At 42.6% G+C, this 27,996-nt stretch overlaps 1 protein-coding gene across 2 annotated transcripts; it reads right to left on the bottom strand.

The window, feature by feature from the left end:
• Positions 1 to 27,769, bottom strand: pik3r2 (phosphoinositide-3-kinase, regulatory subunit 2 (beta)). 2 transcript variants are annotated; one of them, XM_041948505.1, is made up of 17 exons: positions 27,553 to 27,769; positions 20,296 to 21,179; positions 9,620 to 9,712; positions 7,496 to 7,570; positions 7,138 to 7,290; positions 5,505 to 5,715; positions 5,225 to 5,310; positions 4,871 to 4,973; positions 4,563 to 4,661; positions 4,158 to 4,338; positions 3,848 to 3,967; positions 3,072 to 3,214; positions 2,814 to 2,990; positions 2,622 to 2,693; positions 2,362 to 2,532; positions 695 to 935; positions 52 to 125 (listed from the first exon to the last, which is right to left on the bottom strand). In XM_041948505.1, the coding sequence occupies exons 2-16, from the start codon at positions 20,612 to 20,614 to the stop codon at positions 728 to 730; spliced, it is 2,211 nt and encodes a 736-aa protein (XP_041804439.1). In that variant the 5' UTR covers positions 20,615 to 21,179; positions 27,553 to 27,769; the 3' UTR covers positions 52 to 125; positions 695 to 727. The 2 variants fall into 2 exon arrangements, with proteins under 2 accessions (XP_041804438.1, XP_041804439.1); XM_041948504.1 differs by having other exon boundaries at positions 1 to 935.
• Positions 27,770 to 27,996: the final 227 nt, after the last annotated feature.

Genomic DNA, 27,996 nt, shown 5'->3' with positions numbered 1-27,996 from the left:
ACACCCCCCTGGTCCTCGGTTGCTCAGACGCCTTTAGGTGTGAAGCGAGCAGCCTGGTTCAGCCAAGCCAGTCCTTTCAGCGGATGACAGCTCAGGCTTTTGTCGACGGAGAGTTCGCAGGCAGTCTGGGGATGACAGATCGGGCCTTTGTCTGTGGACAGTTATCACGTGTTCCAGGCAAAAAAAAAACAAAAAAAAAAAACACAAGCACCTCCTGTAAATTTTCCCATCATCCCTCCAGCTGGTTTCTCTCCTCTTTGCCACGATGTTGAAAAACAATTTTTGTGTGCTTATTTTGTCTTCTTTTGACACATTTAGTCTGTTTTTTTCTCTGTATCAAAGGTATTTTCTTTGTGAATCTCTCACACTTTTTTAATAACTGACACTGTAGAGTCATGGCTGGCTAATGGGACTCTCTCCTCAAGTTAAAACTCTCTGCATCAGCCAGGCTAACTGTACAGTGCTTCGTTAACGGTAGTACTGTGCTTATTTTGAAGCCATGCTGTTAGCAAGGAGTGCTCTTTGCTGGACTGGGGTCTGTGTGGGAAATTAGCACCAGCCTCCAGCCAAAAACGTATGAATTTCAAATTGTGGCTGTAAAGTTTATTTTTTTTTATCGCCACTTAGACAGCAAGTATTGTTCAGAGGTTCATTCTTTCCCCAATGCATATGAGTGAAAATGTAGTTTCCCCACCCTGGTTGGCATCCTACGCTGCTGGTGGATAATTCATCTGGGGTGCTGGTTCTGGTTCTGAGAGCGGGCCAGGACTGGATAGGCAAGATTTACATTCAGCTGGTCGTTGTGTTGGACCAAGGAGACGTTTTTGTAGTGGAGCACCAGGTCTTTGAGGGACGAGTACAGATTGTAGGGCTCGGCAAATCCAAAGCCTGTGGCCGTCTTGTAGATGACGCAGTGCTTGGTGTCACCCTCCACACTGGAAAGGACAGAGAATATTTTACAGATGCTCTTACCAATTTATAAATTACTTATTGTTTATACGTACTTAAATTACAGATTTCCACCATGAGATTTGAAAACCCATGAATCAGTGCTAACTTCACCATTTAGCTGTTGACAGGCTTGACAAAGCAGGAAAAGTGCACTTGTAATTGATGACGGAAAAATGAATGAATTTCACTTAGGTGAGCTGGTTCCATGGTCCTGGTCTTGTGTATGCTGGCTAACTGGTGCACTTTATGGCCCTCAGCCATCATTAACAAAACCTGTCTCACCCATGCTTTTCCTGTTGTCAAAATATCTGCTGTGAAAAAGGTCTATTACCAATAGTGATTGTGTGGGTTCTGTATATCAGTAGAAAAATAGCTAATCTAGAAAATACTTGCTGCTCTTAGTTTAGCTATTAGCTGTAATAGCTGATTTTTTTTTGGCCACTTGGGGGCACCAGAAACAAGCTGTGAGCACATTGACACATTATGAGCTTTGAGCTAAAATTGTAAGCAAACAGTATCTTATTTACACATTTAGCAGTTATGGAGCAATACTAGCATTTATTTGGAGCCTGTTGAATGTAAGTCCAATATTCACTCTCTTTTACCTCTGTTATTAGTCTCTACCAGCTCCTGAGGGAAATACCTTACTGTTTTGCTGCTAAAAGCTCTGCTATGTTCACCAGCCAGTTGCTGTTTCTTGCAGAGCAGGCAGTGTACATGTCTGCCCCTAACAGTAAAGTTGTGGACTGGAAGCCAAACAATGAGCTACAAAGCTCTGTAAAGCTATGAGGAGCTGCAGATTCAGGAGATTCTGTAGGTTCATCAGTACCAGTGACCCTTGTGACAACGGTGATTGTGGTGACTTGTGACTGTCATTTCATATATTGTTAGTATAAAAATATCAATTACAGCCACTTTAAGAACTGACACAAAAATCTGATGATAAGTATTTATGCGTTAGTTCAGTAGTAGTAGTTCAGATGGGCTCCAGTACCCCTTCATCATCCCCTTTTGATAGTTATGTTTCATGAAAGGTGGCTGCATGTAAATCCATGATGATGTTTATGCTCTTTTTTTCCCACTTGAAGGTTTGGTCAAGTTTTCATTTGTTTGGCTATACTTTGTGTGGAAAAAGTTGGATGTGTGAAACATTTACCTATTGGTTTTACATTGTGACAGTCTGGTTTGCAAACTGGTTCTAACACATTCTCAGTCTTGAGTCTACAGTTGGCCTATCAGATGTTTACAGCGTTAGGAAATATGCTGTTATCAAACATTTAGCACATTTTTCTCAGTTATTTAAGTGGATCAAGAAAAACATCATCATACTAAAACATAGAAAATAATAACTTGTTAACAGGGGCAAAGTTTTGAATAGATTTTTCCCAAATGAGCACAAACTGAACTTACACTACAGAACAGGCGTAGGAGCCCTTCTGTGATTGGCTCTCACGGATGAGGAAGGTCCCGTCACATTTGCCTCTCAGCATTTCCTCGGCCTGGGTGCGTTTGATGTCACCCACATACCAGGTACACTCATCGTGGTGAGGTGAGCCCTCATCCTCCTCCAGTGAGTAGGAGCTGGAAACACAGAAGTGGAGCAGCAGACACTCGATCACATGAACAAAACATTGTGGTGGAGATACTAGTCAGCACAGCACAACACTCACTCATCAGCATCATTCTTTATGCCCAGCCACTCATTGATCCTCTTCTGCCTCGTCCCCTTCTGTGTCAGCCATCTGTGAAGCCAGAACAACAAAGATTTAATGCTGACAATTTACCAATACATATTCTGTAAGTATTCTGTACAGTGAAGTCAAAGCACAGAGAAAAGTAAATCTTTAATTGATTTTCCTTACATCAAGTACTGGTCTCTGATTTTGCGGAGCTGCATGAGATCTGGCTTGAGGCTGTTCATCTTCTTGTCGATCTCTCTGTTGTCAGAGACCTGCTCTCTCAGGTCCTGCTCCAGCTTACGCTTGCTGTCGTGGATCTCCTTCACACGGGACTTCAAACGCTCGGAGTTGCTCTGGATCCTGGTTTGAGAGAATGGCCAAATTATGTCTACGAATAACGTAAAGCTGTTGCATTGACTTCATGCATGAACATAAATTTACTTCTGAATCTCTTTCTCGTTGCCCTCCCGTTGGAATCGCTCCAAAGACTCTCTGCTGTAGCGCTCCTGAGTCTCAAACTGCTCCTCAAAGATCTTGATGGTCTCATTGAAGGCCTCGATGGCTGTGCGCTTCATCTGCAGCTCCTGAGCAACAGAGGGACAGACTGTGACGGAGCACTTAAAAACTCTTTCACGCTTTTGTGTGATATGAAAGGTAACAGAGGTGGACACACAATGTATGATTCGAATATGTGGGTAACCTTTCTTTCACTTTGCATATGTACACAACACAACACTTAAATATATAATAATGAACTCATGTAGACTTTACGTGAATATATACATATATATATGCTTTAAATCCTCAACTTTAGTCTCCAGATTTTCATTTTCATCTATTGTCATACTGCAGACTTACTTAATACTTTCATATTTTAAGGTTTTCATATTGTACTTGTCTTTGGTGTTCTGCACACATTCATACTGTAACCTGCTCTTTTCCCAATATTTTGTATTCATGTAATGTCTTGAATATAAATAATATAAAACAGTTACATATGTAGGGTTATACAACTGAGATTAACTATACTGTCATTTCTATTGTATTTTTCTATTATTACTGCATTTGCTATATCTACAACCAGACTTCCAGTGTAGAATAATTATTGTTTCATCTCATCTCTTTTTTCAAGATAATTAAATCATTATATGTTTGTGAGGAATATGAAGAATAACAGGATGTGTGTGTGTGTGTGTGTGTGTGTGTTGAACTCATACCTGTGAGGTGCGTGTGTACTCCTCGTACAGAGAGTCGTACTCGCGGCTCTTCTCCTGGTACTGCTCGTGATACACCTTCAACTGCTCTCCCACCTCCTCTATGCTGTTCTCCTTCACCAACTGAGCCATGCAAAATGCAGATGAGAGCAAAAATCACCACTTTGAAGAATGAAACAATAAAAAAAAGGAGGCCTGCAGAAGGATTTCGCTTGTAATTGAATGTGACGATAATACAAAGTTTGTGAAGTGAATTTGAAGACTCAATACTTCAATAGGCAATCACAAACTAAAACATATCCGCATCACCAACCTGCTGGTATTTGGAGACAGGGTACAGAAGCTTGGTGTCCAGCTTGGCATTGTATTGAGCCAGGGACTCGTGGCGGTAGTGGTTGATGAGCTCCACTACAGATAGGAAGGTAAGAGGCTCTGAGAAGCCGTACCTCCCGTCTCGGTGGTAAATCTTTATAAGCTTGTTATTCCCTCCCTTCCTGCAGGGGGAGACAAACAGGGAAAAAAGAAAATAAGAGGAGGCATGGCTGTACATGCTGACCATCTGTTCACTGTTAGAAAGGGTCTGGTTTGTTTCAGTTGAATGTCATGTTTATTTTTTGAATTGAATTAATTCAAATGTGTTTCAAAGTGATGTGGGAGACAGTGTGTCAGTACTGCAGATGTTCAACAAACAAACCTTCAACCTAAAGTGTTGCTTTACCTGAGAGTGAGAGTGTACTCGCCCTCCAGTTTACTGGAGGCATCTCGGACCAGAAAGGTGCCATCTGGAGTGTCTCGCAGTTTCTCATTCACCTCCTCTCTGCGAATATGATGACATAATAACACTTCCATGATCGTGAACAAGTAAAATGAGAAACACAGATTTCTGTAAGGTGGACTGGCACAGCACACAATAATCCTGATTTACTGCCATCTAAAATCATCCCAGTCTTTGCCCACTCTAAGGCTGCACTTAGAGTTAGTTGTTGACTCAAAGAAATCGGTAATCGGTATATTTTCATAATTTACCTGGAGATTTCTCCCCAGTACCACTCAGCATCAGTCAGTAGGCCGCTTGTGTCTGTCATGGCTGATGGGGCCATTTTTGACTTGACTGGCTTTGCTGGAAGAACTGGAAACAGACACACACACAAACACATATAGATCACCATTAAAAGCATTTTATACTCATTGCATATATCCCAACAGTCACTAAACACATGAACTCCCTGGAAACAGACAGAAAAGTATCTACAAGTGTAAGAAACTTTTTGAAAGTATGACAGAAATAAATACTTAATCAACATTTTACTCCATGTGAAAATGTCTTTATGCTCTACTATAACATGAAGAAGGTTCTACACAGAAATAGAAAAAACATACCTGGAGGAGTGAGGTCTTGATCTGTGGTTCTCTCTATCAGCAGCCTCTCCATCACAAGGCCAGGGAACTCCTCATCCAATGACAACCTGCAAATCAATCAATCAATGGACAATTTAACATTACATAGACTGCAAATTCAACACAATTCAAAGTCTAGATTTTGCTTATTTCCATCAGCAGCCAAACGCTTCACAGAACAAATCCAAGATGTCAAATTCTTCAACTTTACACACTCTACCGCATCTGTTTCTGTATAAAATATCAACCAAGCAAAACATGCCAAGGGGTCGAGGGGTCAGTCCGCATCAGCAGCGGTCCGAAGATCTGTCCCAGCGTGTGTGTGTCCAGGCCATTGCTGGCCTGCGCCTGGGTGACCTTGGCCAGGTGTGTGAGGAGGTACTGCAGGGTGAGACGGTGATGGAGAGGGACGGTGGTGGAGCTCTCGAGGACCAGGCTTACCTCTCTGTCATGGCTTCCAGCGACTGCACCATCTGGAAGAGGTGTTGAAGAAGATGCACACATAAAACTACTGTAACATCGTGTTTTTCCACCTGAGAGGCGACAATATATTAAACACAAGAAAATTATGCTGAATTAACTGCTTGTACATATTGTTTAACCTGCATCTGGAATGCATCAATGGCTCAATGCATGTTTCTGTCAACAGGTCGACTACATATCTGAAAGTAAATCACGGTGGCCTTTGTGCAGAGGAGAATCAGCTGGAGCATTTCTAGCATACCTCAGTGAGCTCATCCTCTCCCGACACTTGATGCTATTTTCTCAATGTAGACATGCGACTGACCTCGATCAGCTGCGTATAAGGCTCAGCTTGGTCCTCATGCAATTGTTTTGCTTAAATTACAGTCATTGAAGCAATGAAAGGCCCCTTTCTATTCACTGAAACGACATCAGCAGCAGGCAGCTCATTTTATGGGCTCGTGTGATTCGACTACTCAGCACAAAATCTTCTTTTTGTCCACACTGCATAGAATCCCTGTCTTAACAACTCAATTTTCTACAACTGAGTACAAAATATTTTTTTGAAAGACAGAAAAATATACCAACAGGATGACAATATTTTACCTGTTTCAAGCTTAATTAAAGATTTTTTTATAGCCAAGTGTCAATTTCTTAATTCTAGATCTAGAGCAGTCAAGAACCCAGAGAGCTTTCCAACTATATAACTTTAGTTGGTCTTTTAAAGGCCCATACTGGTGACTTTGCATGTTTAAGACTATTGACTACAAATTGTGTGTTCTTCGCATTGCTGTAGACCATTTTCCAAAGCTTACCATGGGTTTGCAGATTGATAAATGCATATTTTCCAAAAGTTCCAGGCGCCACTGGTTTCAGTTTGTGCTAGAAATGTATGAACATAGACTTGCAGAGGCTTGAATCTCTTTTAAGATGGATAATCCATCACACAGAACTGAGAAATGTCTACTGGGTTTGATTTTCAAACAATATAGATCATCAGCTCAACGCTTTAGGGAACTGCCTCTTAACCGTCAGATGCTGGCACTTCTCACATGCAGCTCAAGCTCTCATCTAAAATTAAATGTGACAATAATGCAACATTTCAAAAAGGAGGAAATATAGCAAAATGTTAACTAGGATGAACTTCATTCTTCAAGTAGCTTTCAGGTCTTAAGTCGATTTTCATTCTGTACCTGCATACACTGCAAACCCCTCAGCTGCAAGTTAATTTAAAAAAATAATAATGTGCTTTGGAAAATGGTTGCCAGCAGTATACAGAATCTGTTATTGTATCAGCTAAAATCTCTGCCAATGGTGAACTAACAATCCATTACAGAAGCAAGTTACATAAAAGACAACACCCTTTCCTAATTAGAAAAATGGGTGTTTGGTCAATATAAGTACCATCTTAAAGCTCCTGAGATCAGACCTACCTGCTGACTGCTGAAAGACCTGCTGCTGCAGTGTGACAGCCGTTTGAAGGTGAGGGTAGATACAGGCAGGGATGATGGGTGACGGGAGGTCTCGCAGGTAGCGCAAGACACACTCAGATATGGGACCCACATCTTGCTGACCCGTGTCACTCTCTGGAGCCCAGAGATTAAGACTTTTAAGTTACTAATGTCTAAGATCTTCATTTGTCATATGCACAGCAATTTTGGTGAAGCAGAATGGAATTTGTGTGCTCAGTCTCCCTCCAGCATTGCTTAGACAAAGTGCACAAAAGAAAATCACAAAAAATGATTGAAAATTGATCATTAAAAAGTTTATCTCAGACTGAGAGTAACTCACCAGAGACCAGGCTGGACACTGGGCTGTCTGAACCTGAGGAATCAGTTGTCCTGTACAAGGTCTTGCAGTCCAGACCTGAGAAAGACAAAAAGAGAAGTTGAGTAAAGGTCCACACAACTGACAGAAAATCTGGTCAAGTAAGAATAATCAAAGTACAGCTAAGGTGAGCAAAGTAGGAGAATTTTAATTAGAAACCGGACGTTCAATCAACAGAAAACAAATACTCTTAAAATGAAATGCATGTGAGTCCTACACTTTAGCCAGAAGTGAGATAATCTACTGCAATGTCAAAGACATGCAAGACAAGGAATGAGACACTCAGTACAGATGCTTTATTACCAGCTGGACAATATCAGTTTGAGACAGCAACAACTTGCTGTACGTGACAATGGGCACGGTCAAATCATGTCTTTTGGATATACTGAGATAAATGGTGAAATAAATTTCAGCTGCATGCTGCTTTCATTCCAGTTTCAGAGAAGGTGATCAATCAGTTGGAAGAGTTGTTTTTTCTGAACAAGCAATATTCAAAAGAACAGAGTCAACACATGTTCCAGTGTTAGTGTTTCATTTTTGTTTGTTTGATTCATTCAGTGACTCAGAAAACTGAAACTTGCAACTTGAAACTGTTCTTGCACTACAGCTGAACTCTGTGTCTTTCGAAGTTAATGATAAGGGACACTCAAAGAAAACAAATTCCAGGATTTAGAGGTTTTTATGTCATGTTTCAGCGTACTAACATACCAGACTTCACACGCATAACTGCATTTCTCTTTTGGGTTAAAAAACATTTAGGACCACCGGCTCTAGACAGCTTGCATCTAAGAGGCAATTCCTTGAGACCAGCCAGTCTCTCAGATAGTTGTGAAAACCACACCATGCAGTCAGAGTGTGTGTGCATCCAACACTGGGAAGTAATTCAATATCACTGCTCCATTATATTATTTACATTCAGCGACAGACCTTCTGTCGCCCTTCTAGTAGATATCAGGCCCACAGCCGTGCATGAGAAGAGTCTCAGACAGCATGAAACTGATCTGAACTGTTTCAGATCTTCTCTGTGTAACTCGGTTGATTCTCTTTGACTCACTTTCTTCCTTTGTGATCAACACAGATTTTGTTAGCGACATCAATAAGGTACAAAAGCTTTTTGTTCACAGTGGACAAGCAGCAAATTAAATATACTTCAAAAAGTCAGCGTGCACATTACAAAGTGCCTGTTTTTTAGTGTGTTCTGTACAGTGCAGATTTGGAGAAGCTGCTCACAAATAGAAACAAAGAGAATAAACTGGTGCTGAGATGGAAAAATATCACGAAAATAAACATTCTATCTTTGGAAAAACATTTTGCTTTTTCTTTGAGAAGTTTCATTTTTTGTCATTCTTAAATCAGCAAATGTACCGAATCATTTTCTACAAAATGGTATAAAATGTTGATTAATGCTAACTAACGACTACTCCCTGCTCTTCCATCGTGATGATTTGCTGTTTTCCTCTGTTTTACATTATTGTAAACTGAACATCTTTGGGTTTTAGACAAAACAAGCAACATGAAGATGTTGTATTGAGGTCTGACAATTTTTTGACATATTGTAGATTAAGAGATTAATCAAGAATACAAACAGCAGATTAATGGAAAATGACAGTAATTATTAGTTGCAGCCCTACATATGGAGTGGGTGTGTGTGTGTGTGTGTGAGTGAGAGACAGACAGAGAGAAAATACAAAAGGGAAGACAGAAAAAAAGAGGCAAAACTGTGAATGGAGTCCCACTGAGCACTATTTGTTAATAACATAGTGTGAATCGAACCCACTGTGCAGGACTCTCGGTGCGGTCAATGAGACCAGTTCTGACTTGAACCACATTAAACCTAAGAGTAGAAAATTCATATGAAATCACTAACCAACGGAGGAGGCACTGTGAGTGAGCATGAACTCATGTGTGCACTTCTTCATCGGCGTGACTGCCCTTCTGGAAACTCGTGTCTATATGTCTACGCTTGTGCAAACGCTGGCATGAGAGCAAGAGGCAGATGGCGGGAGGGAGACAGTCGCACATAGACGGAAAGACGGGGAGGCGAGACAGACAGCGGGCGAATACGCTGGCAGGTCGACATGGATATACCTCTTTTCTCTATGGCTTGGATCAGGCTGACGAGGGCTGGGGGAGCCGTCTCTGGCGGTGTGAACTGCTCGCTCAGGTCCGGCACAGAAACAGCTGAAACAACAACGCAAATCACTGTTACACTTCTGGCACAAAGCCTATGAAAGGCCACGGGGGTGCTGCAGCACTGACAAGGGCACAGTTAACTAGGAGCAGTTGGAGATATAGAGCGTGTATAATGTTGTGTGTATAATACAAGATCCGTGAGGAACACAATAAAATATGATAAGGTGGATTTTAGTATCCATTTCTCAAGAAGCACACCTGTTTTGAAAAGGCGCAGCAGCAGTTAGTCTGCACCGTGCTGCATCTGTTTAGAAAATACTCTAATAAAAAAAAAAAACACCAACTAAAACACAGAGAAATCTTGATGCACGTCACCGTGGTAGCTTGCAGTCTGCAAGTTTAGCTGATGACATAAATGATAATAAAACCAGAACAATTTAGTAAACGTACAAAAGAATGAAAGGAGGCTTTATTCAGAGGAGTGAAATAAAAAAAGGCCAAAAGAAAAAAAGACCGCTGATGGTGAGCAAAAACTTTATCTACTTTACAACTCCCCATAGACTAAATCAAACATCTTTTCAGTCAGAGAGAAAAGGAGAAAGCAAGAGGGAAAAAAAAAGAGAGATCCCACTTCCCTCCCTCCCCCCCCCCCCCCTCTCTTTTTTCCCTTTTCTTTTCTCCCCTCTCGCTTTCTCTCCTCCCCTCCGCTCTGTCCTGCTCGGTGTTTCGCCTTAGCTCTTTGCGTGAGTGGAGCACAATAAAGGATTTAATCAAAACTCCTGAACAAGCAAAAGCCCTGTGGCAGTGTGCCAGGCCCAGCCCGGCCCGGACAGGCAGGCAGGCAGCGCCTCCTATTCGGCCCCAGAGCAGGGCTGCGAGCTGGGGGTTGAGGGGTGAGGGGTGGGGGTGACGGTGGGAGCAGGGAGGGCCTGGCCTGGCCGGGGCTTGGCAGTAGGCTCCTGTTCCTGGCACGACTCGGCTAAACCGCTGCTGATTATTAATTTGGGGAGTTCAGACAAGAAACACCGCGTCAGCACATTCCGTTCCCCTCGCTCTCTCTCTCTCTGTTTCTTGTTCTCAGTCTCTCTGGATCTCTCTCTCCATGTCCTTTGCTCTCTTGCATTCTTGCTCTTGCAGGACTTTCTTTCTTGCTCCTTCTCTTTCTTTTTCTTTTACTGAAGTTTCAATTCGATCTTTCTCTTGTTCTTTCTTTCTCCATCTCTCTCTCTCTCTCTCTCTCTGTCTCCATGCCTGCCAGTTAAACATGGAAACTTTGCCTGGCAGTGTCTCCAGCTCTCTAGTGAGCACACAGACAGACCTCTGCCTCTTCTTTATCCCTGTTGGCCATTTTGGCTGGCAGGCCCCTCCCCCTCCTCTCATCTCTCCAGTGTGCAGGACAGTTTCTACATACATGTTAGCACAAACTAACAAACCCAAATTAACATGAAAATATGCCATTGCCTTCCAAGAAAACTCATATGAGCTTTTCCTGAGCTGGCTCCCCTGTCGGCAGGACGGCCCTCATCATCAGTGCTTTACAAAACCATGTGAGTGTTTCAGTAGATAGAAATACGACTTAGGGACAGATTGTTCTCTTGGTTAGAAGAAAGTAACGCTGGTGGTAGGAAACGGGGTCTCTTGTGTCTCCTCTCTGACCTGCTGCTCAGCCCAAAGCAACACAGCATTAAAACAGCGTCAGTGGCTGTGTTGGAGGGGGCATGAGATGGTGAAATAGAATCCAGGAAGTCCAGTGTGAGTAATGGATCCATGAATTTTTAAGGCTAAAAAGTGATTTGTAATATGATGAGACAGGATTTAACTACTGTGGAAAGTTATCACGGCAACAATCATTTTATCCTCTGTCTAATATACATCCGCTTCTATAATAACCCATTCATGTTACAGAGTAATCTGCAGAGAATTGGAGCTTCATGCTATTGATCGGTGCCATCAGTGTGATATTACATTCTGCTGCAAAAGTGGAGCAGGGTTCATTTTTTTTGCCAGGTGGCCGTGTACCTGTGACCAGGTGTTGCCAACACGAATGTCTGAAATTAATGAGGAGGCCCACGTCTGGCTGAAGAGGTTTGGGGCTGTACAACAATGTGATGCGAAATCCGGCTTTGCTCCTGACGGATAAGAGTCATACATCACCCCGTCACTTCAGGGCCGTGTCAGAGGAATGTAAACATAGGTCCTTTCAGGCATCTGGACGATTTTTTTGTGATTTTCTTGTCTTCACAAACCGCTGAACTGATTTTGCTTGTTTTTGTCTTTCACGTATCATCATTACGTACAACTGTAAAGAATTACCTACACTTTGCACCATTTCACTCTCCGTACTGCTTAAATCCATGCCTTCATTTAAGGTGTGTCAGAATACGTAAACACTGTTGAAAGCTGCGTTTCCACCCAGCACTTTTGGTATAGTACCCTTGAAACCTAACCCATACCTAAACCGTAGATCTGTTTTGTGTTTCCACAGCACTCAGACAGTACAACGTTTCACAATGCAAACGTGATCATAATGTTTATCAAACTGAACTGAACCAGACTGCTTAGTGGAAACACGGCTTAAGTAAGACTGGATTGTCATAAATACATTTGCGGCAAAATGCAAATGCTACTGCTCAGAATGTATTAATTATTTAGTACAAGAGAGCGAACGCCAATCCCCTTAGAACTCATGCACAGATGTGTTTAGGCAAGTCGCAGGCAGTAAAACAGGGAAATAAGTACAAATATAGGCTATAAAACCACAGAATGAAAGTGTTTTAATAGTTTGGGAGGGGTGCAGCAAGGAAAAATGGACTGCCATATTTTCCCCAAGAGGAAGTAACTTTCTTACTCCCACATGCAAACAAACACAAACACTTTATTTCGCTGTATATTTCTCTTCACCCCCCCCAAAAAAAAATTAACTTAAGACTTTCGTGCAAAGGAGGAGTCTTTTTTTTTTTTCTTCTTCCTGAAAAAGCAGCTGTAGCCCTGGAGACTTGTCAGGGTTTTGGAAAGGCATGGAAAAAGAGAGCGAGAGAGGCAGAGACAGAGAGAGATAAAGTAACAGCAACTCGTTAGTCAATTAGAACCACTTCCTTGGCAGACTGCACTCTGGGAGACAGGCATATGACTTGACATGCCCTGAGACGTAGCCAATGGCAGAGATAAAGAGAAAAGAGCGTGACAGAAAGTGGTTTGGCACTGTTGCACTTAACAAGTAAGTCCTGGTGCATTTGAGGCCTTATAGGTCTAGTTCCTGCATGCATTCATTATAAGAGATTTTACAGACAAGACCTCATGACCATGTTTGCAGCTTTTCTTCAGAGAAGCTTTGATAAAGTCGGTATAGCATGTAAATGGTGGTCAAACTGAGTCGTTCAACATCTTATTTGTTGAAAAAACTACAAAGTAATGTGTAATGTGCGTTACGTACACATGAAGCTGGAACTGTGAAGGTCGGACGAATGTTGCAGATCGTGTCTTTCCCGAGTTTGCAGTGACTCGCTCACTGACTTCAAGCAGCAGACAGGCAAAAGTGGGCTGAATGAAGCAAAGCTATGTGAAAGAAAATATTTGCTCTGTATCTTCTGCATCAGTGTGCTTATGTAGGACATAGCTGGCTCTGCTGCATTCTCCCTCTCAGAGCTCTGTGTCAGAAACTGAGGTGCAGAGATACAGCATGAATTCATTCACAGCACTTCACTGCTCGAATTAAACCTCTGGAATTTCCTCACTTTAACTCCAACTCTCTGCATTTGTGCGGAATAAAGTCTTTTTGAACTGAAATTATGAATGAGGTGTGAAATTCAACAACCACCACTGGTACAATAAATTGGCATTCGTTATGTGTTAAAGGATAACTTTAGTTTTTTACAACCTGGACCTTATTTCTAGCATTAAATACGCCCATTTACTCACCCAGACAACTTTGGTGGCATTTGGAGTCGTTTTGAAGAAATTAGCCCCAGAGGAGCGGCGCATATATCCGTATAATGCGAGTACTCGGGGCATCCATTCGCAGCCTCTATAGTACGCATAATCTGCAGCGAAACTCATTCATATTCCAATATTTTGTTACGATATGCTGGTGCTATTCCTCTCTGAGCCCTGGTGGCATTTTAACAACATCCGGCGTCTCTAGACAACTACCTCTGACGTGGATGATGTCATTACCGAACGCCAGGCGCTGCGAGCAGCCAGCCACAACACGGCTAACTCTGCAGCGGTCGGCTACGAATACGCAATAACGAACCATGGCTGTGCCAAACTGCAACTAAACTAGACGACCGCCGGCTCAGAGGGGAATAGCACCAGCATATCATAACAAAATATTGGAATATGAACGAGTTTCGCTGCAGATTATGCGTTATATAGAGGCTGCGAATGGATGCCCCGAGTACTCGCATTATACGGATATACGCGCCGCTCCTCTAGGGCTAATTTCTTTAAAACGACTCCAAATGCCACCAAAGTTGTCTGGGTGAGTAAATGGGCGTATTTAATGCTAGAAATAAGGTCCAGGTTGTAAAAAACGAAAGTTATCCTTTAAAAGCTTTTTGTTTGACATCACTGACTAATTCACATTTCAAGCTACCGATGGCAAAAATCAAAGCCAGACAGCCACAGCTACTAGTTACCATGAAACACAATATTTTAACTGTACCTTTTGACCGCAGATTTTCAACGCTTCTCTATTCCAGCGTAACTGAAAAGGGTTAAATTCACAAGCTCTGCCTAGTTCAGTTTACCAAAGTTATTGGCTGCTGGATCCTGAACAAACACTGAAGACAAACTAACTTGTAGACTAACTTAACCCTGTAAGGCCCAAATACCCCCAAAGTTTGCATGTTGTGAGAGTTCATGGCCTGATGGCTGGACCTATAAACACATTTACCATCCAATAGCATTGCAGGGTTAAACAATAGGACCCACTGACTATATAAAATGGTATTAAAAAAAAACGATGTTGTAATTTTGCAACAGTGGGCAATACAGGGTTAAGTATGTTCACTTCGCTTTATTTCACCAGCTGTGACTGACTACCCACTGTCCTCCAGATGAACTAATCTAAGAATAAACTGAATCCAAAACAATTGAGAATAAAATTTACCAAAACAATTTTAAACCATGCCGGTTACTCCAAGCATGTGTTTCGTATGTACAGTGGTGACAAGGCCAGTTGGTGTTTGGCTCACGTAGGGTGTGTAACAGTATGTATGCCGCTGGTCAGGTTTCACTGCTACATGTCCTCACTGCATCACAACCATGCGGACAGGCAATGCATCATGACCAGGCACTCCTCTGTCATGCTTCAAAGCTGCACATGCACGAGTGAGCGCCTGCAAGCCTGTCAAACCCATGTGATCTCAACACGACGCTGGATCTGGTGTTAAAGTAAAACTACAGGTGCCCCTGAGAGGAAACATGAATGCAGAGATGTGTTTAACGCAGCGAGTCTGGAGATTGCTTTCGTTAATGGTCAAAAAGAGCGCATGGACAACATAGTCATGCACGACTTATAACTTAACACAACTTTTGTATTAAAATGTCACTGATGACTCTTTATACAAAAGTGCAGCTAAATGTTACCACTTCATGCAAAAAATAGTGAGCTGTAACACCAAGCTCAGGACATCATGGAGAAGAAGTCTTTTAGTTAAGCGTCAGCGGACACTGTGCTCAGTCAGTGGACTACAGGGTGTCTAAGTGATGTGTTGTTTCACTGGCCCATGTAAACAGCTCAGAGATCAACTCTTCAATGTAGATTGTGCTTGTGCATTGCCATTTCATCTTGCTTGCTTTTTGATCGCCTGTAAGCCAGCAGTGGGCATTTCATCAATGTGTCACCCTTCCAGCTATTTCAACTGTCCAGCAGTCCAGTGTGCTAATCTGTTGGTGTTGGTGCCGTTCCCTCTTCCATTTATATACAGTGAATGTGGTAGCTGTGTACTCAAAGTGCTTTAATGCAGCGCAGCCTACTACTGAAGTCTTTCCATGTACCTGAACGGAAAAAAGTTGTGTTAATGGTAATGTTAGGAGGAAACACACTGTGTTGCATATTTGTAAATGTTTTTTCTGCAACTGTGTGCATGGCAGCATATCATTGTGTCCATCTGGACTGAGTGTACTTAAACACAGCACGTTAATAGTTTCAGGTCATTGAAATGGAGTTGGAGATCTGACCCTCAGAAGGAAAGAACAGACCATGCTGTTGTAGTATAATGTGGTCCTTAATCTATTTAGTCAAGTCTGAATGCTTTCATGGTGTCATTCTGTTGAAGCAAACAGGAATCGTGATTGTGTTTCACTGCTGCCTACAGAAAGAAACTGTACAAACTGTACTTTACTCTGTTTCTGGTTTGCTTAAGCTGTTAATCTCTTAGTAAGACAACTTCACGCCCAAATGAGTTCTCAATTACTGCCCTGAAAATGCTCCAGAAAGTAACACTTTCTAAAGCTCTGCAAACTGTGACATGCTAACTTTCCTAAACTCCAGGAGAATAATACAACAGTCAGAAGAGAAACCAAATACAGCTGGTTCCTATATTTGCAGTTGGATAGGATGGCCTTGGCTTAAAATGTGGCCTTCGTCTCCCTCCCTTTCCAGCCTCTCCATATCTTCCCATTCACTTTGTCTACTGTCTCAGCCCCTCTGCCACCCCCTCCATGCGTTCTTTGAAAGTGTTTTCCTGGTAAGGCGCAGGGAGCGGAGAGCGAGTGGAGGCCTCTCCTTTCTGAGAACTGGCCCCTCTAACATGGTTTATAGCTGCCCAGAGACAGTATCAGACGTGTATGTGAATCAGGGAGAGAGGCAGCAAAAAAGGAGGGAGGACGAGGGCGGGTGGGGGTGGGTGAGGGGCGAGGGAGAGGAGGGAGCGAGCGAGCGAGAGAGGGAACACGAAGGGAGGAGTCTGCAAAAATGCCAAGCCATGGTTCACTTCAGCAGGCAGTTAAAGTGAGGCCAGGGAGAGGAGAGAGAGAAAGGAGGGAAAGAGAAAAAAACTTGCTCCGGGTTTCTAGAATTATTTCTGCCGCAAGTTGAGAAATGTTGTTCCTCCATATCTGAGGAATGAAACTGATTCATGCTCCCAATTTGTCCTGAAAAGTGTACTTGCATCTATCACACACACATGTGCACCACAAAGCTGGAGGAGTGTTAGTTTACCAAAATCCATTCAAACAAACAATCTTTTAATGTGGAAACAATATTGTTGTTGCAGCACGGCCAGTTTCATGGCTGAAACAACAGCACGAGAACACGAAAACACTGCTGTGATACAAAGTGACGTGCACTTCATTTTCTGTGCACACAACAATGAAATGCAAACTGTACATACAGAAAGGTGTGCTGCATCAGTAGAACAGGAGCGTCTCTAATACCATCCGTCTACAAATAATCACACTAATATGACGTCATTGTCCAACCCTTTTTACCGAGTCATTTAAGAAAGAAGAAAAGCTGAGCCATCTGCATCTTTGCCCAACAAGAAATCTGCTTTTTGCATTTTTCTTGCTCCTGCTGAAACACACTTGTATATTACGTAGCTGGGTTGTTGTCGACATTCTGCAGTAACCTGATTTCTTAAATGCAAATGAGAGACCTGGTTTCCTTAATCTGGGTAAGGGATTAAGAAAAGCCCTGTTAACAGTAAAATTTCTGATGAAGAAACCTGATTTCTTGGCAATGCATACACTTAACAGGGGCCCTAATGAGAGTTTTACATGTGTGCATTTGCATGACAAAGACTTGAGACAGAAAGCATTGCTGTAGCAGTACTGTGGAGTAAAGAAAGTAAATGTTTATTATTTAAACTGATTGAATACACATGACTGACAGTTTTCAGACTAAAACTTAATCTAAAATAAATAAGTTTTCACATGTAATTTTGCAAGAACAGTAAGACAAACACAGAGCAGGTCCCACAGAAAACTCATCGGTCAAAATCATCCGGCCAGGAATAAAGAACAAAAACAACAAAAATCAGTGATAAAATATTTCATCTTTCTTTTAACAAGCCTGAAAATATGTTCAAAGGGATCCTGATAAGGGACCAGCTGTTAGTAAACTTGGGTTTTACAGTGCACACATCACTGCAGCATTACTGCAGCACATATAAAGACTGTAAGCGATGACCTTCCTCATTTCTCCCAGTATTACACGCTTGTGTGTGCTCATAAACTTACTGTTGCAAAGTGCAAAGTTTTCACTTCAAACTTTCTTATGATAGCAAACAAACTGCTGAGAAAGCTTCCTGTTCTAAAACTAGTTTACATTAATCAATTTCAGCTAAACAGCTTGTAGTCAGTTTTCTGAACACTTCAGATGCATGATAAAGGATGGACGCCGGACTAAACCTGTAACTTGGTTGACCTTCCTACCCACCAGGCCGCGGTGCTGCCCCCCGATGCCAAATCTTACAATCCTTGCAAATAGTAAATGGGCCACACTAACAATAGCCTTATTCACATGACGTCCAAGGCTTCTGTGTCTTCAGGGACGTGAAGATGATATTTGTAAAATTTGGGCTTGACCATTTCTAATCTACAATGCACTTTTGGGGCTAAGCCAAGGTATCCTTCCTTCAGCCACTGCCGTGCACCCCCCACCCTCCCCCCGGGTTTCACTTGGTTCTGGCCCTGTCGTTCCATATCACAGACACAAACGCCTGCTGCCCAACTGGTTTGTCTCACTGTCTGTCAAACCATGACGATACTGTTGTCCTGCTCACCTGCCTCTGCTAGACAAAGCTCAGGACTGTGTTTATTCACAAATACATTCCCTTCACTCTCAAGGTTTTATCAAACTATTGGCATGGAAAAATCTCATTTGATAAGAATTCTGGAGACGTCTGTGCTTCAGTTATGATCTTTATTTTTGTACTTTTCAGAGAAAAATATAGAGAAATGATTTCAAACTAATGAATCTGAATGAGGCCCAGTGTACTTTGTTGTACACAATGAATAGCCAATTGGCTCAACCAGAGGTAATTCAGAGTTCACAGCCTACGTGCTCAAAGTGGTACTTATCCCATCTGTCATATAAAAGCACGGGGGAATAGCACAGAATACAGCTTTTGACAGGGGAGGGATGCATGGTTTCATATGCAGAATGATATAAAAACTTTTATTTATCTATTTTGGCCCTGTGCACCTTTTTCTCTGGCATCCCATACAAGGAAGCAATAAATTTACCAGCTGAAGCCAAAAGCAAGGGATTGCAAATGAGGAGAAAACGATGGAAATCTTGGGAGTGTGGAAGAACTCTGGTGACAAATCATAGTTTTTGCTTGAAGTTGAGCTCGCTAAGATCGACCAGTCCATGCCAAGTGTATGTTTGAGTTGGATGCTGTTGCAGCTGAAAGCAGGCTCCTACCATTATGAATAAATATTATGCGTGCCTATTTTCTCAAAGTCATGGGAGTGCAGAGAGGTGTGAAAGAACAGACAGGACTTATCTCGGAGTAAAAAATATGACGCGGTAATCCTCGAAATGTTAAAAGACTTGACAATTTGCACAAAATACAAACACACCTTTTAAAACATCATTCTTTCCCAGAATGACACTCAACAAGTTAAACATCTGAGTGCCAGGAAATGCCCTCAAGCATCTCTAACTTGGTCATAGCACAGCTGAAATCAGTAGCAGCTCCTCCTGCCCGTGCGATCTTTTACCCATGGTTCAGGGTCAATAACGAGCCACAGTGAAGGAGAGGCAAGCATTTTTGTGCAGATAAGCCCAGATGCAGTTTGGACGCCAAAGACACATGTTGATGTTGAACGTAAAGGGGACCACACAGATGGACAGAATAAATGCCAGACCTGTACAGTAGAGTCCAGTAAGTAGATGGATTAGCCCTTTATTATTCAGCAGAGAGTTTGGTTAGCTGTGCTTCAAAAGAGGTAAGGCTTATGACGCGTTTTAAGTATAGATTAAAGGGTCATCTTGAGGTCACTGCCAAATGTGAGAGCGCTATCAAAACTCTGCAGGTGGCTGATCAGCACCTACACCATCTAAGAGCTAACTGCTGTTTTTAAATATGTGCAGATTGTTTTGTTTGAGGATGGTCTGATCCTCCACGTAAAACCACCAAAAAAAAAAAAAAAGATATTGTTTTGATTGCGAAGAAGAGAAAAGTCTTCATAAAAACTCAGACAGATCTACATTCATAAAGTGGTATAAATGAGCTTAGTTAACTGCTGTCTTACTGCTCTTTATTTAGAAGCTTTCTGCATAACTGGAGCTTACTAACAAAGCAAAATTGAACACGTTGGTATGTAATGTAATACGTATGACTTCTCAATTATGATTTTGAACTAAGCAGAAAAAAAACAAATATTAATTGTATACAGTAAAAAGTGTGTTTCTGCAGCAGAAGAGCAGAAACTTAGTTTAAAGTTCCAGCTTTAAAATAAAATCAACAGACGTGACGCTGCAGTGACAAAATACTCGATTGTTGATTTACTGAGAAATCTACTAACTTCTATATGGTAAAATTTAAATTTGCAACCACATCACGCTACGAGTGAATCATTATTCTCTAGGATTTCCTGGGAAAGTGGTCACCGTGCTGCTGTGTGTGTGCTGTGTTTTCCTGCATGACAGAGTAGAAGATATATGAAAAGAATCTTACTTTGAGATGAATCTGGTCTTGGAGCAGCAGGGAGGGGTCGCTGGGATCTGGGTTGACTTGATGGCAGCGCCATCTTGACGGGCCCCACATACTCGACGTACGTCCCTGGGAAGTCGCCTCTTTGTTTGGTGCGCTCGTTGTACCCGAGGAGCCAGCCGAGGCGCTCGGGCTGCTCCACACAGCCCTCCTGGTAGTTCTCCATTGACAGCAGAGAGGCCTTGCTGACTGTCAGAAGGTCTCCAGGCTGCAGATCCAAGTCCTCTTCCTGGTCCTTGGTAAATGCGTAGAGGGCGAGGTACTGAAAACCTTCTGCCGCCATTTTGTTGCGGAGGCAAAAATCAAAATGGCCACCGAAGAGAGGATTAGATGGTGCAGCCCGAGTCCCGCTGCAACAACAGGGTTCGGCTATACAGAAGTCCTCCTCGGAAACCAAAAAGGCTGTTGAGTCACTAAACTCTGGTGTTGGTTTGGTGGCTCAGGGGTCAGGGGGATGAGGGGAGGAGGGACAGTCACCCGAAGCTTAGAAGCATTTTCAAAAGTTGATAAGGTCACGTTCTGCTGCTGTTACGACTGTGGTGGCAGCGCTTTCAGACCTGACCGGTGTTGGTGGACTGGTGCACTTTCCTCAGCTTGATACCCCGGTTGAGCCAGATGATGGAGCACAGGGAGAGCGTTGGCAACATGCTCTTTCAAGCAGCGAAAACCTGCTGGCTGGGTGCTACTGAGGCAGCCTGGTCAAAGACTCTGCCAGCCGAGGGCCCTGCGTCGTTGGCTCCCAACGGTCAGTTGAAGTGGTCTGATTGGAGGATGAGCGGCAGGGTGGGAAGGACTCTAATCCTCCTCCGTTCTCTCACGCTCCAACATGGACTGGGATTATGACCAACCTGCATGGCATGAAAACCCCCAAAAAACGAAGAAAGGGGAAAAGAAGAAAAAACATTTGAAATTAGTCTCAAAAATAACAAAAATGAAAACCACAATCATGAAAAATAAGAAATGACTGTCAATAGCCGCTGTTCCTATTCGATAAATAGCCTTAAGTAAAGCGGCACATATCTATGTGAAGCGAAGCTTAAAGCGGTGCATGAAAATGGCGAACTGCGGCAGCTCCATGCATTCGTGCAGTCTTCGGTTAGGACAGAGAGATCGGATGATGCTGCTGCGTCATGACCAACAGCAGACTGGGTCCCTGGACAGGAGCCTCCATTCCCTCCACCCTACATTCACACACTCACAGCCTAAACTGACACACCACAGTTTCCACAGGAACAAAAAGTTTCCCTGAGAAATAAATGTCCCTTGAACTTACACGACGACATGTGCAATTAGCAGGAATCCGAACGAAATTCATGAAAAATGGCGAAGAAAACATTTTCGCAGAACGAGCACGCAAAAGAAACTAAGACCTGCACCACGGCTGTAGGGTAACCAGAATTTTCTGAAACATGCTGAACCCTTTGCAACAGTTTCCCCTCCGTAGGAGAGAAAAAAGGCAGCTCTGTGTTGCCTCAGAAATATTTTCGGCTTCATTCTGTCAAAATAGCTAAATCATACTGTACCAAGTCTATTCCAGATGAGAATCCCGATTGGACAGTCAACTGAGCAACCAAAGATTGGCACAATATCACAGAATAGCACTTAAAAAGAGATGTTTCCCTGCACAATATCACACTCCTGGTCAATGGCATCACAGCGTCTATATGCAGCAAAAAGGTTATCCATGGACCCATAATGAATATTCCCTGATAAAGATGATTGCAAGGCCCGATAACATGGCAAACACAAGTATGCAATTATTACCACGTAACAGCAACACAACAGTTTCAAAAGGCTGGAGTTTATAAAACAATTTAATCGAATCCATCAGGCACTCCATTTGAAAAATCCTAATTTCCAGGGGTTCAAAACAGCAGATTTCAATATGGAAAGATCATGCATCTTTTTGGCCATTTCAGATTTGAGTGGGGCAATAAAAATAAAAATGCCATAAAGTTGAAATTCAAAATGGCAACTATACTGAGAGATGAGACAGAGCGAAAAAGAGAGAGAGATTAGGGTTTCCAGATTAAGTACGACATCTGTGGTCTGTGGACCAACCAAGGACAATGGTCCTGTTAACCTCTCTGGACGGGATGAAAGGATGTCAGTGAGGAGATGGAGCAGGTAGAGAGGGAGGGTGAAAGGGACAGGAAGGTGGATCGAAGTTTTGGTCTTGTATGTCAGAGTAAGGAGATATTTGGGGCGATTTCCCAAAACGTCCAAATCCAAATTAACCATAGGCCCGGTTTGCAAGGCCCGATGTTGTGCAATCGTTTTTTAAACGTTCGTGAATGAACAATGTTTTGTGTGATGTATTCCAGACGCTTCAATAAAACTAGGTGAGAGCATAAAAAATAAACCTAAACCTCCGGTTTGCATCTTTGAATGCAAAAGTGCATGCTTTCGAACCTTAGTGTGGATTATCCTCTCTCCCCCCTCGACATTCGGAAAGCGAACGCACATTAACTGCAAACCTTCGTGAGTAAGAATATCATCTCTTTAAAAAAAGGTTTAAGAGTTATCGTGATAACAGGATGCAGCAGAGTGCAACACTCACCCCACTTTTGGTTCAGAGAGAAGCCGGACAGGCTCAGCCAGACTCTCGGTCCAACATCCTTCGAGTCGAGAAGTAAGAGGTGCCAGGCTAGACACGTGGCACTGGCATACCCAACCACAGCCCGCAATCCTCACACCACCATAAACCCCCCACCCCCCCACCCTAAACCCCCCTCCCTCCCCTCTCCACCTGCTCTTCAACCCCCCAAACACACACAGAGTCTTGCCTCCAACTGACAACCCCCCCCAATCCTCAGCCAGCGAAAAAGTCCGGTCGTTTTCCCAGTTGCCATGTTTTATTTGTTTGTAGTCGGAGCGCTGCCGCAGAAAAGAGGCAAAAACAAGACGAAGACCCTGGGAGAGAAAAAGCAGCGCGCAGGCAGCGCTCTCATTCAGTAATCCTTTTTTATTATTTAGTTCCAGAGCAGAAAAAGTCGTGCAAGGTGAGAGAAGAGTCATCTCTGTTACAGTCCTGGTCTGATAGTGTTGTAGTAGCTCACAGTTCAGGGCAGCAGCAGCAGCTGGCAAGCTCAGCGTCACTGGATCCATCCTTTTTATGAGACTTTTTATTCAGTCAGAGCAGAGAGCGGCAGAAAGCAGTGAAAAAACAGAGTGAGACTGAGAGACGGAGCACTTCGCTATCAGCAGAGTCCAAACGGCTGAGGGAGACCACAGGGAAATAATTAATGAATAGGCAGCAAGTAACTCACTGTTGCTAGAGAGAGGGAAAGCTAATCCTGCACTCTGATTGGCTGCTGCTCTGGCCATGTGCTCACCAGTCACCAGAGAAGCCGGGCAAATCAAGGAAATGTTCTAATATTAGAAAATGTATCTAGGCAGTGATCAAACATCTGACCCAAACAAGTCCACCTTTTCCCCACACGCTTGACTTTTTTCATCTGTGTAACCTTAATGCTTGCTCATCATCTTTGATGAGGTGACGATTTAAAGCAAACGAATGTGCCACAGGATGATGATGAAAAACATAACATGGAAACACTGAAGCCTGCGTGTGATTGGAGAGAATTCCATGAGTCATGTTGAAGTCGTGCAATGAAATGAAAGGAGATGATTTTTGTTTTTCTCAGAGAAGAGGATGATAAATGTCACGATTTAATACATAAAAAGAGGGAAAAATACATTCTAGCCTTTGACATATTCACTCAATAAGTGCTGGTTTATTGTTTAAGCAATGCAATATTTGGTCAATAAATTATAACATAACAGTAATTTAAGGAGATGTGAGAAGATGTAAGTCATTATTCTTTGTTTTGTTTGTTTGTTTGTTTGTTTGTTTTTTATCTCACAGACAGGGACATTTTGCTTAAGTGTGGAGGGAAAGTGAGACCTAGACTGAACTCAAAATGGCATCTAGATTTTCCTCTGCTGTCTGCAGACATCAAATGACTCTTGATGTGTTTAGTCAGCCAGTGGCGCTCTGACCTGTTCATTATACCAGTATGCATAATGTAAAATGGCAAATAAGCTATTCAGAGCATCACTAACACAGTGAGTGAAAGAAGCGCTACTGACATAGCTTGAAGACCAACACACCAAACATGTTTATGTGCTTCATCATTTTATTTTGGTGTTTCATGTTGCTACATTTTAATAGAAATGATTTGAACGAAAATATGTACTTACTGTTGATTGGTTATTAATATTCAAATGGAAATGATGAGGTGGTCAGTTGTTAAATTATACATTAAAAGACCAGGACTTATTAATAGCCGACACAATCAGTCGATAAGTCGATTGGCATTTCTGTCCTGCATTTTTTTGTTACTTATCTTCTTGTTACTATGAAATATTTGTAACAAGCTAATATCTGCTGATGCATCAGCTTGGCCAATTTTTCTGTGTAGCTCTACATATTATACATTAAATTACCAGCATTAAACAAACCTGGTTATGTCACAAGTATGTTTATCACCCAGCTATCAGCCACCAGTGCAGAGGAAGAGATGGGAGGGTGTTGTACATCTTCTTTCACTTTTCAATCTGCCACATCATCAATCAGGACATGACTGTTGACTGTTTTGTCAACAGTCACGTATATAGATCAATGTCAAAGTGGGTGAACTCTTAATTTTTACCAATTCTTTGAAAGATGAAGGGAAACACGCCCAGGCAAACCCAATCCAAATATCACCCAACAGCTGTGTGATTATTCCAGAAAGAGCTGATGGACTCTTTGACAAAATGACTCAGAGAGTTTATGGATTTCATGCATGAAAAAATAGAACGGCGTCAGTTTTCTGTTGTCCTTAAATGACTTTCACTGAGACAACTAAGTGCATTGTACAAAATTCAGACTTTTAATGTAAATAAACAGTTATTGCTGTAACATTTGCGTACGCGTTGGCCCTTTATGGCCCTGCTGATGAGGAGCTGACTACAGAGCCACCACGCATGCATCCTGGCCTCAGGCCATCTGTCCACATGGAACTGAAAAATCTACTGCGCCACAGGCAGCGAGGACAAGCCAACAACACAGGAGCTTGTGAGGACTTATTTTTCAGCATAAAATGGGGGCTTAGGCAGTTCACGATTTGGGTTATGTTCACCTGAATTCTATCTGTCCTTAATGAAGCTGAAAAGCTCACTTCGCTGAAGAGAAACATCTGCTACGAAGATTATGTGGCACTGAGACGGCACTGTTCTGCAAAGTCAAATATACCACAAGGCTCCACAGTTAAAGAGGACTGGCTGTATTTATCAGAAGATATAAGATGCATGAAATTCAACGCCTTAGCCAGTTAAAAGTCCATGTGACCACGCTGTTTAACAATTTGACTACGACAAAGAAACAAAATTTGATCGACCTGCAAGTTGAAAATACCACAAGACTTTTTGATGCATAGCAAGCAAGTAGTGCGTGTAAGCCTCATATGTGTTTCTTTCACCCAGATGACTGCATGTCTTTTGGTTATTAATATAAACACCCGTTTAGCCTTTACAAGTCGCATATAAATGCACAAAACTGCACTCCAGCCCCTCTATAACTAACTCTATTTGTGAATATATGCAGGTAACATACAGAGGCCTCCATGGTAACACACAGCAGTGACAAAGCTAATCACATACTAATCCCACTAACACAGACAGATTAATAAGGAAACAATTTTACTTGGTCAGCGATGAATTCAAATTAATTTAATGTGGCATTAATCTGTCTGACGTTCAGTCTGTCACGTGACATTCTATAAAGATGTTTTATGATCTGAATCTTACTCCTGGATCATTGGAATAAGCACTGCAAAAACAGTCAATAAGTCAAAGACACAATCCTAACTCCTGTCAGTACTTGACAGCATTTGGTCACATCCAACTCGATTTGCACTCAGTGTGTTGTGTCCAGGACGACAGAGCCCACATGCCTCATTTATCTTGCCAAAACATTAAGGAAACTGTACTTTTGTTTAGATAAGATGTCCCACAGTGTCCCACAGGGAAATTTGTCTTGGACTGCAGGCATCACACATTTGCCAACAGCGTCACATACTGTAACTATCAGATATTCAGTTTTCATATTCGTCGTATTCTGTTGCTATTTCAATCAAATCACAGCATTTTGGTTTAACTGGGTCCCCCAGCTGAAGGACGTGTAACAAAAACAACCACATCTGTACCACATCTGCTGGAAGTGGAAGTTAGCTGTATTCAGCCCCTCTGAGAAGTGACACTTGGCATTTTGTGAAGCCCCCACTTCTTTTCAGTGAAACAAGCCCTGCGAGTCATTCTGAGCATTTTTAAGACATTTAGAAGAATAAAGACTTTGCCACAAGTCACTCTGCACACTGATAAAGCAGCGCAATGGAGGATTGACATTTGGTTGCATAATGCCAGATTCAGTAATTACAAGAGAGGGTGTGGGGGGGGTCCACACAGTTAAGTGGCTAGTCTTATTATGCAAGTGATACAATTTCCATTAAACTCCTAGTTGCATGCTAAATCCTCAAACCAGGGATGAAACACGCACATCGTGTCAGGCCTTCTGCTGAGTTAGGCCTCCATACTGCATGGCCTCACTCTGCAATCAATGCAAAGGCACTATTATAGAGCAACATACGGTGCATTACCAACATGCACAGCGACTACAATGCAGAGTCTGGCTTATCTGTTGTGTTGTAGAACAACTTTCTCAAAGTTAGCAGCAGCTACAACATTTGAATTTTAGCATTTAGCTAAAAAGGTAAAAGAAACAGCTTTAACCTGGGAGATTTAAATTCCGCACGAAGTGACAACTTAAAGGGCTGCTAGCTGTTTTAAAAGCCTCTCTTACTGTAAAGTCAGGACATAACAAGGAAAACCAACAAACTAAAAACTAAGACGATAATTCAACTCTAAAGCAGCTTCAGAAAATAGATGTTGAAGCGTTACACTAACTTAACGGGGTCCGCGAGCACGTCAACTGTCGCCGAGCGCGAGCACCGAGCAACACGCCGCAAGAATAAATGTTGCGTTTTAGCGCAATGTGTGCTGCGCAAAAAACGCTAAACGCGTAAAAGAAAGCGATGTGCCCAAACTTTACAACCGAGACACAAGACGGCAGCGTGTAGTTGTGTGCGCTCAGCACACTTGCAGCGCTTCCACCATTTTCCAGTACAGTGGCTGCTGCCGTGCTCTACTGGAAATGTGCAATAACTTGGAAAAACTCACCCGCGGATATTTCTTGACTCTTCTCACTTTCGGCTGCGGCGCTTTGACCCTTAAAAGTGGCAGCCAGAGTCCGTGTAGGCTCGTATCAGCGGACGATAGCTTCTCGAGGTGCGTTAAACTTCTAGCAGAGCCTGTGCTCACTACTTGCTTCGCCTTCTTTCTCTCGCTCTTTCTTTCTTCTCGCGTTCATGACTCCCTGCTCCCCTACACAGCCATTTTCCAGCTCAGCACGGCGCAGGGAAGGAGAGTGCGTGGGAACTAATATGAAGAGCGCGGAAAGGGACGAAGCGCGGCGGAAAAGTCCGAATGATTAGTGAGGGGTCACCGGATGGCCTCGGCCCATAATGGAAATTTGAACCTGACAATCGTAAGCTGAAGGGCAGCATTTTTCTCCCTCAGCCTTATACTTTGAGCTCTTTCTTGCAACGACTCCTGTTCATACGA

The sequence above is a fragment of the Chelmon rostratus genome, chromosome 12, assembly GCF_017976325.1.
Source record: "Chelmon rostratus isolate fCheRos1 chromosome 12, fCheRos1.pri, whole genome shotgun sequence".
Classification (NCBI taxonomy): Eukaryota; Metazoa; Chordata; class Actinopteri; order Chaetodontiformes; family Chaetodontidae; genus Chelmon; species Chelmon rostratus.
Note: the sequence above shows the minus strand (reverse complement) of the source record. Positions and strands in the feature narration are given on the sequence as shown.